Source organism: Cryptomeria japonica, chromosome 5, assembly GCF_030272615.1.
Source record: "Cryptomeria japonica chromosome 5, Sugi_1.0, whole genome shotgun sequence".
In the NCBI taxonomy this organism is placed as follows: Eukaryota; Viridiplantae; Streptophyta; class Pinopsida; order Cupressales; family Cupressaceae; genus Cryptomeria; species Cryptomeria japonica.
In genome coordinates, this window is record NC_081409.1 from 306,035,057 (window position 1) to 306,048,161 (window position 13,105).

The 13,105-nt window shown below is 35.8% G+C and overlaps 1 protein-coding gene across 8 annotated transcripts in view; it reads right to left on the minus strand.

Annotated features, from left to right (window-relative positions):
* Window positions 1-10,227: 10,227 nt before the first annotated feature.
* LOC131066561 (uncharacterized) overlaps window positions 10,228-13,105 on the minus strand; it is a 190,385-nt gene continuing 187,507 nt past the window's right edge. For all 8 annotated transcript variants that reach the window (XM_058001366.2, XM_059221434.1, XM_059221436.1 and 5 more), the window contains one exon: window positions 10,228-10,807. In XM_058001366.2, coding sequence (XP_057857349.2) covers window positions 10,704-10,807 — 104 coding nt within the window. In that variant the 3' untranslated portion in view covers window positions 10,228-10,703. The remainder of the gene's footprint in view (window positions 10,808-13,105) is intronic.

Genomic DNA, 13,105 nt, shown 5'->3' on the forward strand with positions numbered 1-13,105 from the left:
CCACAGATGTGAATCACCTTGTTAGAGGATTTACAAAGGCTTTTCTGGGCCTACCCGGTTAAGGGTTTCTAACTTGTCAAAGATGTGAGTAATCAACAAGTAAACGATCTAGCAAATAGCACAGTCTTCTTGGTTAGATCCATGATAGCTCATCGCTAATGCATTTTAGCATTACTTCAGTCTTCAGTAAATCCACACTCTGTTACAGTACACAGACTTGATATTTTCTTTTAAGATCACACATACAAGAACTCATCAACCACTTCAAACCCTAACAGCTACACACATTAAAACCCTAGACATGATGTCCTTAAAAGGAATTTGATTTCATGTCGATCCAATAGGATTACATTGCAAGTTCCTAGGTTCATTGTATCTAGACACATTTGGTAACACGACACAAAATCACCATCAAAGTGTCAGTGGATGGTAACTCATCACAAAGATATACCGGTTGGTAACTCACCACAGAGTATTACTGGTTTATACAACTTTACCGATTACCAGTTGGTAACTCAGAGTAATACTGATTGACAGAAATGAAAACTGAGAAAATGATAATTGCCGCTTCTAGTTCCTTTACTCCGTTCCGCTTGAGATCCTCGAACCGCTTGAGGTCCTCATGCCGCTTGAGATCGGTAAACACTTTCTACAAGACACCGATAGTCTAAAGACTATAACATAATACTAGTTTGAAACAAATACCGGTTGAGCATAGCTCATACATACAAAAAGTGATCTCATAGCAAGTGTGTGTCCATCAATGGCAATCACAACATAATCATCAAACATGCCAACAGTAGCATCCTTCAACACATCAATTCTGAAGGATTTGTCACTGTAGTACTTGACTGATGCGGAGCACACAACTTTAGTTGACTTCATGAAGGGGCAGAACCCCTAATTCACCTCTCAAATAGGTAAATGTAATCTTTGATAAGGGCTTAGTGAATATATCTACTAGCTGCTCCTTATTGGAAACATGTTGTAGTACAACCTCCTTATTCTGAACTTTCTCTCTCAAGAAGTGATATTTAAGCTCAATATGCTTAGTTCTAGCATGCAATACCAGATTCTTGGAATAATTTTATGCACTTGTGTTATCACAAAATATATTCACCGGTTCAGATACAGGTACTTTGAAACCTTCCAATACATGCTTCATCCAAATTGCTTGAGTGCAGTTCATAAATGTTGCCACATATTCTGCTTCAGTTGTAGATTGGGAAATACAGCTCTTCTTCTTACTTGTCCATGATACTAATCTTCCTACGAGAAAGAACGCTCCACCGATTGTGTTTTTCCGGTCGTCCACATTACCTCCCCAATCGGCATCGGTATATACCTTGATATTATAGTCACCATTATATGGATACCACAATCCATAATCAACTGTTCCTTTCAGATATCTAAGAATCCTTTTGACAGCTACCAAGTGGGATTCTCTTGGACATTTCTGAAAACGAGCTACTATGCCTACTGCATGAGCAATATCTGGTCTGTTGTGCACCACATAGTGCATCTTACCGATCATTGACCAGTACTCCTTCTCGTTTACCAACACTAAATCATCTTCCTTAGTCAGTTTACAACCAGTCACCATCGGTGTACCAACCGGTTTGCTTTCCTCTATTCCAAAAGTCTTCAATACCTCTTTGACATACTTGGACTGGATACTAAAGATACCCTCTTTCATTTGCTGAAACTGTAAACCAATGAAGAACTTTATTTCTCCTATCAAAGACATCTCAAACTCTTTCTTCATTTCATCTGCAAATGCATGCCTCATTTTATCATCTCCTCCAAAGATTATGTCATCCACAAACACTTCACATATCAGAATCTGATCACCTTCTAATTTCAAGTAGATGTTGTTATCTTCACTTGTTATCTGAAATCCAATCTTCATAAGATGAGAGTGTAGTCTTTCATACCATGCCCTAGGTGCTTGTTTCAATCCATGCAGGGCTTTGTGTAATATGCACACCATGTCACTATCTTGTGAAAGGCAAACCCTTCTGGTTGGTCTATATACACTTCCTCTTCTAAGATTCCATTCAAAAAAGCAGACTTCACATCCATCTGATAAACCTTAAATCCCTTAAATGTTGCAAATGTAAGTAGCATTCGAACACCTTCTAGTCTAGCCACAGGAGCAAAGGTTTTTCCATAATCTTCTCCCTCCTCCAGAGCATATCCCTTGCAGACAAGCCTAGTCTTGTTCCTTACAACTGTGCCTTCTTCATTCAGCTTATTCCTGAAGACCCATTTGGTACCTATGACATTTTTATGTTCTGGTCTGGACACCAAAGACCATGTTGCATTCTTTTCTATCTGGTCTAGCTCCTCTTCCATTAGTTTAATCCAGTCTCCATCTGCGAGAACTTCTCTGGAAGTCTTGGGTTCAAATTCATAAATCATGCAAGAGTTCTCCTTCACCTTTCTTCTTGTGAGTATCCCTGCATCTTTATCTGCTATGATTTGATTCAGATCATGATGTAGCTTTACATATCTAGGAATGACTCTAGCCTGATCTGCTAGCATTTCTTCTTCTTTTTCAATTACTTCTTCTTCTTCTCTTACTGCAGCTTCTACCAGTACAAGAACACTGAGATATTTACAAGTTTCTTTCTTAACTGGTTCCTAGAAGGCTATACCCGGTTCATCTTCCAGTTCTTCACTGCATGTTTCCTCAGGTTCCTCAGGGGATTCATCAAGCCTGATGTTGATACTTTCAACAATTTTCTGAGTTCTATTGTTGTAGCACTTGAGAGCTTTGCTCTTAGTGGAATATCCCAAAAATATTCTTTCATCACATTTTGCATCAAATTTGCTCAAATGCTCACCTCTCTTGATATAGCACTTACTACCAAACACTTTAAAGTAACTCACAGTGGGAGTTTTCCCAGTCCAATACTCATAAGGAGTTTTATCTTTGCCTTTCTTGATGAGTACTCAGTTCATAGTATAGACTGCAGTGCTCACCGCTTCTCTCCAAAAAGTGTGAGCAACCTTTCCTTGGATCAACATTGTTCTAGCTGCTTCAACTACAATCCTGTTATTTCTTTCTGCTATGCCATTATGTTGTGGTGTGCTTGGGGCAGACAACTGCCTCTTGATATCGTTATCTTCACAGTACTTGTTGAATTCATCATAAGTGAATTCTCCTCCTTGATCAGTTCTCAGGCATTTTATCTTTTTACCACTTTCTTTCTTTACTAATGTTCTGAAGGCTTTGAACTTTCCAAATGCTTCAGACTTGTCTTTCAAGAATGTGACCCACATCATTCTTGAGCAGTCATCAATAAGAATCATAAAATACCTATCTCCCTGAATACTTCTAGTTTTCATAGGACCACACAAATCAGTATGCACAAGATCAAGTAAATTTTCTGCTGAGAAAGACTTACCTTTAAAAGTTGAGGAAGACATCTTCCCAAGTTGACATTCTCTGCACAAAGAATTCTCAGGTTTGTTCAGCAAAGGTAATCCTCTTACCGCCTTGATCTTACCGGCTTTAACAATGTTGTCAAAGTTCATATGACAGAGTCTCCTATGCCATATCCAACTATCATCAAACTTAGCCATTAGACACAGACTTATCTTGGCATTCAACTGAAATATGTTACCTCTGGTCTGCTTACCGGTGGCAATAAGTTCACCATTCTTCCCAGTTATACTTTAGATTCCGCCTTTGAATTCCAGAACTAGTCCTTTGTCATTCAGCTGAGCAACACTCAACAGGTTATGCTTAAGACCTTCTACCCAGTAAACATCATTTGCACTGCTCTTTCCATTCAATGAGATGGATCCTTTACCTTTTACCAAACACGATGCATCGTTGCCAAATTTGACAACACCTCCATCATATTCCTCGAGAGACAAAAACTTTCTCCGATCACCAGTCATGTGGTGAGAACAACCACTATCAATTATCCACTCATTGGAGTTGTCAATGCGAGAGACAAGTGCTTTCTTGTCAGACACTTCTTCCTTTACTGCTACAAACACTATGTCTTCATTTTCTTCATCTTTTGATTCTTCATCAGTGATACCTTCATCCACAGCAACTAGACAATTTCTTTTGTTTCCTCCTTTATACTTTCTAAACCTCTCCGGTTTATCCTTATTGACATTGTTAGGACAATTAACAACTATATGTCCTATCTTGTTGCAGGAAAAACAATTCAAAGGAAGTTTACCTCTATATTTTCCAGTTCCCTTCGAAAGTCTTTTAGCAAGAAGAGCTTCAAACTCCTTTAGAATCTCTTCATTATCCATATCTCTGCATTGTCTGGATTCATAACTGGTACTAGTTTCTTTTCCTTTTCTGGATGGTACATTACATGCTTTAAAGGCTGACTCAGTCTTCTGAACTCTACCATCATAGCTATTCAACTCATATGCAATTGACTTTGCAATGATAGAATCTAAGGATACTTTGGTTTTATCAATAGACCTTAGTTCCTGGATAGCAGCAACTCTGATTGCACAAACTGGTAACAATGATCTAAGGACTTTATTAACAATGGTGGCATCCTCAATTGTTCCACCAGCGCTTTTGATATCTCATACCATAGTCTTAATCCTAATGCCATATTGTTGAATGGTCTCACCTTCAACCATCCTCATATCCTTGAATTTACCTCTAAGGCTCTCTTCCTTAGCTTGCTTTACATGCTCATCAACACCATAGATGTTTTCTAGTGCATCCCATACATCCTTACGTGTGTCCTTGTCTTGTACATCAATAAACTCAATATCTGACAGGCTGCTGATAAGGGCTTCCATGACTTGCCCATTTTCCTAGATCTCTCTCTTCTGATCATCAGTCAGAGTGCCAGTGGGAGCCACATAGGCATTCTCAACATAGCTCCAGTGTTGAGCACCCATACTCTTGATGTAAATCTTCATTATGTCCTTCCATATCTTAAAGTTATCTCTATTGAACTTAGGACCTTCCCTCTTCATGATTACAACAGGATCTTTTACCTCAAGCGGTTAAGCTTATATTATCGAGGACCTGGAGTTGCTCGGATACCAATTGATGAATAATGATGAACAACAGATACCCCAACCGGTACTGAGAGGGGAGGGGGGGTGAATCAGTATAGGCAAAAACTTTCTCAACAACTTATCTGGTTGAAGCAATACCAATTGGTTGTCACCATCACTGAACTTAACCACGACAATACCGGTTAAACACAGTAAGACATCAGACACCATAAACTGATAAGTCTGAACACTTCAAATATGATCAATACTTGATATCAACTTCACCCATAAACATATGCATGTGGTATACCAGTAATACCATACCCTGTTAACTCTGCATCCATAATCATTCAACCAAATAATACATAATCATCACATGAAAAATGCATAACACAGCACACAGATTTTTCACGTAGAAACCCAAATGGGAAAAACCACGGTGGGGATGAATACCCACAAGCTTGTTTTTGAACTCTTTTGAAGCTCGCTCTGTTAAGAGCCTAGTCTGGTTAAAGACTATACAATAAGGTTCTGTTAGGAACCGATCCTATTAGAGATCACCCAGTTAAGGGATGGCTATATACCCTATTCAAGGTTAAAACCCTGTTAGAGGTTACCTCGCTAGAGGATTTGAAGAACTCAATGATCTTGAGTCACCTTGTTAAAGGTTTTACAATAAGCTTGTTAAAGCAACCCGATAAAGGGATTTTCCAACTGTTGAAATGATTAGAAGACAATAGGTAAAACTTCTAATTTGATAACATCACTACATGCCAAGGCAAATCCTTTTCATTTCCTCTACTCTGCAATCACACTCTGCAGTCTTCCTCTTACTGGTCTGGCAAGTATCTCATCACTCGGATACACACACAACATTTGCCAACAACTTTAGAATAACAAACATCATCGACCTTATAGACATAAGTTAGGTCGGTAGCATAAACCCTAAACCCTAAGCATCTTAGGTTTACAACACAGGCAGTCCATTCCTGACCGTCCAAACACATTGCATAGAGTATTACAATTTCAAATAGATCACAAGACAATATGCATCGTTCATTCTTCACCGCACATGGGGATCAGTAACCCATCACGCTCTCTTCTCATACCGCCAAGAAGAATGATCATTCCCGAGGTAGACTTCAAACGCAGTCGATATTCTCATGCAAGATCCTCAAGGAAATCCTTCACGCGCACAAGGCTGACATGGCACCTCGATCTCATTCACATCTCTTAGCTAACTCATCACAGAGTATCATCGGTTGCATCGTACAAGCGAGATTGCCAACCCTAGAGCTGAGATTGCCAACCGGTAGTCACACTTAGTGAAACCCTGATACCAGTTCACTACATCTCCTCATACCTCTTTATACCGGTTCACTTGAACCTATTGACATCCATGACAACGTATATTATCATCATATCAACATGTCGGTTCATCATATGCCAATAATATCCAACAGTGTCTTCGTTGGGCCGTTGTACTCGCAGGTTTGAACAAGTGAAGTGTGGGGATGAGGTCCCCTAGTTGTGGCCTCACCAGTTCATAGCTCTGAGTCAAAAGTGTTTCACGTGTAGCCGGAGGGCGTGTCATGCCAGCGTCGCCAGTCACATTAAAAAGTTTAGCAGGCATTATAAAAAATAATTTTTTTAATTATATTATATTAATAATATAATAACTGGTGCCACTTGGAAGAGTGGTGTCCCATGGTGAAGGGGCATCACAAAAGATATAAAGAGAAATAGATAGAACACACAATCTGATTTATGAAGACTAAGCAATGCTCAGGGGAGATGATAAGCATTTATCATCTATGGTTGGGAGGGCAACAATGATTGAGTCATTTTTCGTGGACAATCAAGCACCACCATAAATTCAACAATTTTATGTACATGGTTTCTCACCTACTCCCTAATACAACTATATAATGCTTCTCAGTGTACTTATTTTCAAGATTAATAGAGTTGTTTATTTAATTGATCGAGATTTAGTTTTGATAACCATGATTTAAGGGGATGTTTTTATGTACATGGTGTGGATTCTCACTCCCCCACTAATATAATTGTATAAAACCCCTTGATGCAATTAAATAATCGTTCTATGACTTAATTAAATTATTCAATTTAATTAACTAATTAAGATTACTTACCTATAGTGATATAGGCCAAAACCATTAAGGAGCTCTTCTAGTCTTCACACTTTAGCCATGCAAAGGAGAATATAAATAGTATCAAATATACTCATGTACAACGCACAAAGCTTCTTAAGATCTCAATAACTTTTTTGCACTCCCCTTAAGCTTGTATTTCAAATTCGAGAATAAATTGAAGAATGTACCAAAACTTTCTAGGAATGTTTAAAGCTTGCTCCCCACAAGCATAGCCATGTTGCTCAAAAGCATTGTGGTGCATCACTTATTCTTGATGAGCTCTACTTGATATTTCAAATGACCGATGTTAAAGCATTAAGCTTTGATTACTTTGCCTATGAGTTTTACAAAGGTAAAGAGATGTTCATTATAAATTGTTTCAGTTTCACCAAGAATGAAGTGAGCTTAAATGAAGTCATTACCCATCTTAACATCTTCAACAAAATCGTTGGTTTAGGCTTGCAATAGAACAAGACTAAATGCTATTAGTAGAACATATTTCCCTTGCCTAAGTGATTTCAAAAATTATCTTGAAAATGGTTAAGGGGAGATGTTCAAATTGCTTTCCCAATGTGCTACATCATAGAAAAATGTTGCTTGTTGGATCACCAAACTTCTTTCATTGTCAGATGAGCTTTAAATTTGAACTAAAGGTTGTAACTTGTATATATTATTCCTAGTATTGGGCTCAATTTAAAGTGGCTCATGACAAGCTTACCAATCTTCTATGAGATTTCCTATAGACTAATCCCAAGCAACCACAAGGTTTCCACAAAGTTGTTTGTGATATTTGTCACCTTCTAGAAGACAAAGAAGGAACAAACACCATTGATGTTTATGCACAAAATAATAAACTTTGAGCCGATTAAACTATTCGTGCAACAAAGCTTGAAGACTTGGATTATTCTTCTCAAGCATTGACTCTTAGCCAATATACCATATGGCATGAAAACATAAAAAGGAGTTGGTTTCTAGATTCTCCTTGTCATCTTGACCCTACTTAAAATAAAACGCCTTTAGCATAATTAAGGCTTTTAAGTCATTCAAGTCATCCCTCAAAAGGGTTAGCAATAGGTTAAGGACTAATTTTTTCCTTATCAATCTTAAGCTTTGGTGGTCTCCCATGACCAATAATTCTAGTTTGTCTTTGGCCAAAACTCCAAGCGTTAGAGATCTTAGGCTTCTTTAAAAAGATTTTCATAATAGTAGAGTCTTTTTTCAAAAAGGCATTCATAATACTTGAGGCCTTGTCACTCCAAGGGACTAGATTCCCTTGTTTGGCCTTTAAAGGAAATGCAAGTTCATTAATTTAAGATTTGTCTTCTATTGTTTGTATTCGATAACATAAGCACAATGCCATCTTTCATTAGTTGAATCTTCAATAATTTTCTTATTGGTGGAAAGATTTGGCATTGAAAATGTAATAAATTTTTAAGACCTACATATACCTAGTCTCTTATATAAGAATCTTAGCCCCTTGACTTGTGAGAAATTAAACTACTAATGGAGGTTGAAGATTTTAGACTTGACGCTTTTGACTTGAAAATGAATTTAGCATGTAAGACTTGGTCACATTTTCTTTATGTTTGGTTTACTGAGGGTTGCCTTCTTCATGTCAAAATTCCACATTTGTGAAGTTGCGTCTATAACAAACATAAATTTTTATGCATCCTTTTTGGCTAGTTCTATGGACCTAGAGTGCTTGGATTTAGTTTCACAACATTTTCATGCCCTTTTACAAATGGCATTCTCTTGGAAACTTTGTTTATTTGTTAGATACCTAGGGACCGCCTTATATTTTGACATTTGAAAATTCTTCAAGCCTCCTTTTTTTCTTAAACTTTTCAAGCAATTTTCATTTAATAAGAAAGTTCATGTTCTCACTATAGTTCTTTTGTATTAGACACAAGCTAAGATGTATGCAAAATTTCAATACATCCAAGACGTCATTTATTAATAGAAATGCACTTCACACACCATGAGTTAAAGCCCACCAAATAAGCTCTAGTAGCAACAAAGGAGTTGTTCACACAACCACAACTCTCTACCTATCATTTTTTATTAAGGGGCTTGGCTTTGTCTATATGTTGAAAATATTATTGGACCTTTCAAGTGGCACACGTGCCTCTTTTTAGAGTCAATTCAAGTATCATTGTGCCTCTACAACCTACATGGTGAAGGATTGGTTCCTCTTACTATTTAGGATGCTCATAACAACTAGAAGGCTCCAAATCTTCCTTTGTGTAAGCTATTTGCTTAGTTAAGTTCTTGTCCTTTGACAAACATTGCCCCGCCTCCCTCTTCTACAATCGCGTGTGCTTAATAATTTTGTAGTTCATGCCTTAGAGCAACTTTGATTCATAAGGCTGCTCATACCAACCAACTGCCTATCATTGTAACCGTCACAAGTACTCATTTTTTGATTAATATGATTTATAGCGGAACATTTCGAAGATTGTTACTTTAGAACACAATTTGCCTTTAACATTACGGATTTGCTTGCCATTCGTGGCACGAAATCTTCCTACAAAATAATAGGCTCATCTTCATAATTTGAATTATGATACTGATCATTTCAAACATAGCACATTACCTAGTTTAAGAATAACATATTAATGAACCATACGACATCTTAAAATTCATTGATAATTCCAGAACTCTTCCCGCAATTAACCAAACCCTATCAAAATAAAATTTAAATGGCTATTAACAAAATCTTATTAGGTTTATGTATTTCAAATTTTACTGGTTGTCAATTAAATAACCTGATTATCTTTTCGACGGCATTAATATCGGCCATTGGTTTCTGATACAGATGGATAATATAAGTCACGTAAATTTCACAGATTTTACAAAGTATTCTTTTACTGCAAATTCTTAAGTCTGCACAAGATTGTCTTTACTAAAGCAAACTTTAGGAAGCAAGACTGTTATTTAAATTTTTTGGAACAAATTAATGCATTGAATGTTAAGTTTACTGATAACAGACGACTTTAACAATTTATTCATGTCAACAGAACATAAGAAACTGAATATATCAGGTGATATGGCATCAAAATCAAATGCAATAGTTGATGTGGACTTCGGACAAAAATAATTTTCAGAAACTATATAGCAGAATAAAGACTGGTAATACAAATAGGTTTCAACACGCCATGTTTAGTAAGAATAATCGCTTCTCTATAATTAATAAATTAAAAAAGTCCCATAGTTGAAGCCAAAATTATTTTGGTTCATTTTAAGCACCTCCTAATCCTAGGAGAGCAAATACTCTTTTCAGGAACCCAACCCTGCCAGCCATACTTCGACCATATTCCCAAGTTGAAGCCAAAATATATCTTCTTTCATGAATTTGACCATGTTGGCCATGCTTTGACCAAATAAATTCACACATACCCATTTCAGCGAATTTCCAAATAAATATTCGATGTTGGCCATGCTTTGGCCAAATAAATTATCACATACCCATTTCAGCGAATTTCCTATTAATAATAGTTGAAACAGGCTAATGCAACCTTAACTATAGAATCAAAACCAAAATCTGTAATTCTATCACAATTAGAAGTGTTGCTCCGTCCATTTAGGATAAGCTCGTTTATACAAACTAAGACAGACTGTGTCCCGCTGCTGAACAACGCCATCAAAAATGCACTTCATCGCCCCTGCAAATAACATTCACACTATTTCAACAATTATACTAGAAATACAAGAGCGAAAAGGGTGGGCAGGTAAAATTTGGGTGACAATCAAACAAAAGAAATCCTCTTGGAAGAGCAATAGCGCATTGGTTTTGCCTCTTGGGCATTTGACAATATATAAATCTATTGGTTTCCATTATTTTTAGAACATTTAAATGATTTACAGGGGTAATCCTGTTTGCTAGACATAGAAAACCTACAAATGTAACCTGAGACCAAAATACCTCTGTCATTGTCTTACCCGAAGACTGAATTTCCTTTTAAATTTTACTGAAATGAAAATGGATTTCATAAATGGAAGTACCACAAAGATGATAGATGTGAGATATTATTTTCTTTGACAGGTGCAAAACTATACATTTACGATGAGGGGTTGTTAAAAAATAACAACTCATCGACTACTAATGATCTCCCAATTTTCAATAAAAAATGCCAAAACTACAAAAATGCATAATATGCCCTTGAGCCAAGTATAATGTTGTAATAACTACTTGTGGATTCTAAAAATATGTTTCAACTCAAAATTAAGTAAGTTATGCCCACTGGCATGATTCATGTGATTGTTTTGGAACTGTTACTAATTGCATGATGTAAGTTATCTACCCTATTTGTTGGGCATCCATATCCATTATGCTATTCAGATTAAAATTTAATTGAAATTTTGAATGTGGAATGTGGAAATTTTAATGTTAAAGATATCAGTTTTCCACTATCCATATTGCTATTGTTTCTGGATTTGACTGTGTACAGTTTTTTGCATCAATGTTTCGGATCACAGTCTGTGTTCCAGTGCGACCCATCATCAGGATGTTAGAGAGCTCAAGGAATAGGAAAATTGATTGTTGCAGACCCAGGTTGACTAAAAAGAGGGAAGTGTGGAGAGGGTAGAGGTTGCACACAAAATGGTGTATGAAAATAAAAATAAAAATCAAATACAGATTACTTTACGAAGACTATTTATTATATTAGAAAAAATAAACTAACGAGAATAAGAGAAAAGAAAGAAAAATTTCAAAATGTTAATGAAATTAATAAGAGAACTAATAAATTGAAAGTAATATATATATAAAAGAACGGATTAAAACCATTGCAACTAATATTATATTAAAAAGGAAAAAAGTTATCAGAACTAAAATAGAAGAAAACCAAATCAAATAGTAAATGGAAGTTAACATTTTAGGGAACCTAAGAAAAAAGATAAAGATGAGAGAGCCAACCAAATTAAGAATTGAAGAAAAGACGAGGGGAGAATAAATTAGAGAAAAAACAAGATAAAATAAAGGATGAAAGCTAATAATAAAATATGAAATGAACATGAGAAGGAAGGAAAAAAAAAGCAAGTTTATTTTAATGGCTAATGATCATTGGCATGTTCTTCCACTTGGTTGCCATGGCTAATCATAACAGCAAAAAAAGGGTTACAAAATATAGCCATATACATGGCGCAAACTAGGAATGTTAACAGTAGTCTGGAGGCTTCCGGATCCAAGAAGAAAACATAAGCAAACAGTTTAATAAATTCTTGTTAGCACCAAAAATACAAACAGTTTGTCATCAATAAAGACCACGAAAACAGTGTCTGCGAAAGAAGAATCCTTTCGCAGAATATATATATGACTACAAGGGTTGAGAATCCAAATGTATATTGTAAGGAATATTTTGAAATTTTCCGAAATTGCAGAATTCCAAAAACACATTGAAAAGTCTGGTTTGATAAAATAAAGAAAACACTTTTAACATAAATATATGATGTAATAATAATATCAATTTTCTACTAATGTAACATATTATATACCTTAATATGTACTATTATTTAATATATTTATTGTATACCATAAGATATTATCGTCATTGATCATAGATGTTACAAAATAATATATAAGTATTTGATAAACATTTTATAATATATCATATTCTATTGTATTACACATTATATAATTTTGAGCACAGAAAAAAGTTTAATTTAGAAAAGTAATACAAATAAAAAAATGTAAAGCTCAGATTGCACTGATTAGATACATTTGAAAAATCGGGATCAAGCAGGAACTGGGCTAGATCTGAACAAACTTGGTAACTATGGCTCTCCAAAGAGTAGATATAGGCATGGAGAAAGAAAAAACAATTTGAGTCAATAAACCGCAGCCTCATTCCTTGGTAATATGTATTTTTTATTATATTCAAAAGAAATACTTTCATGTTTTAAGAGTATGAATTTTCTTCAAGCTAACAAATGATTCCCCAAAAACAGGAAAACTATTTTTG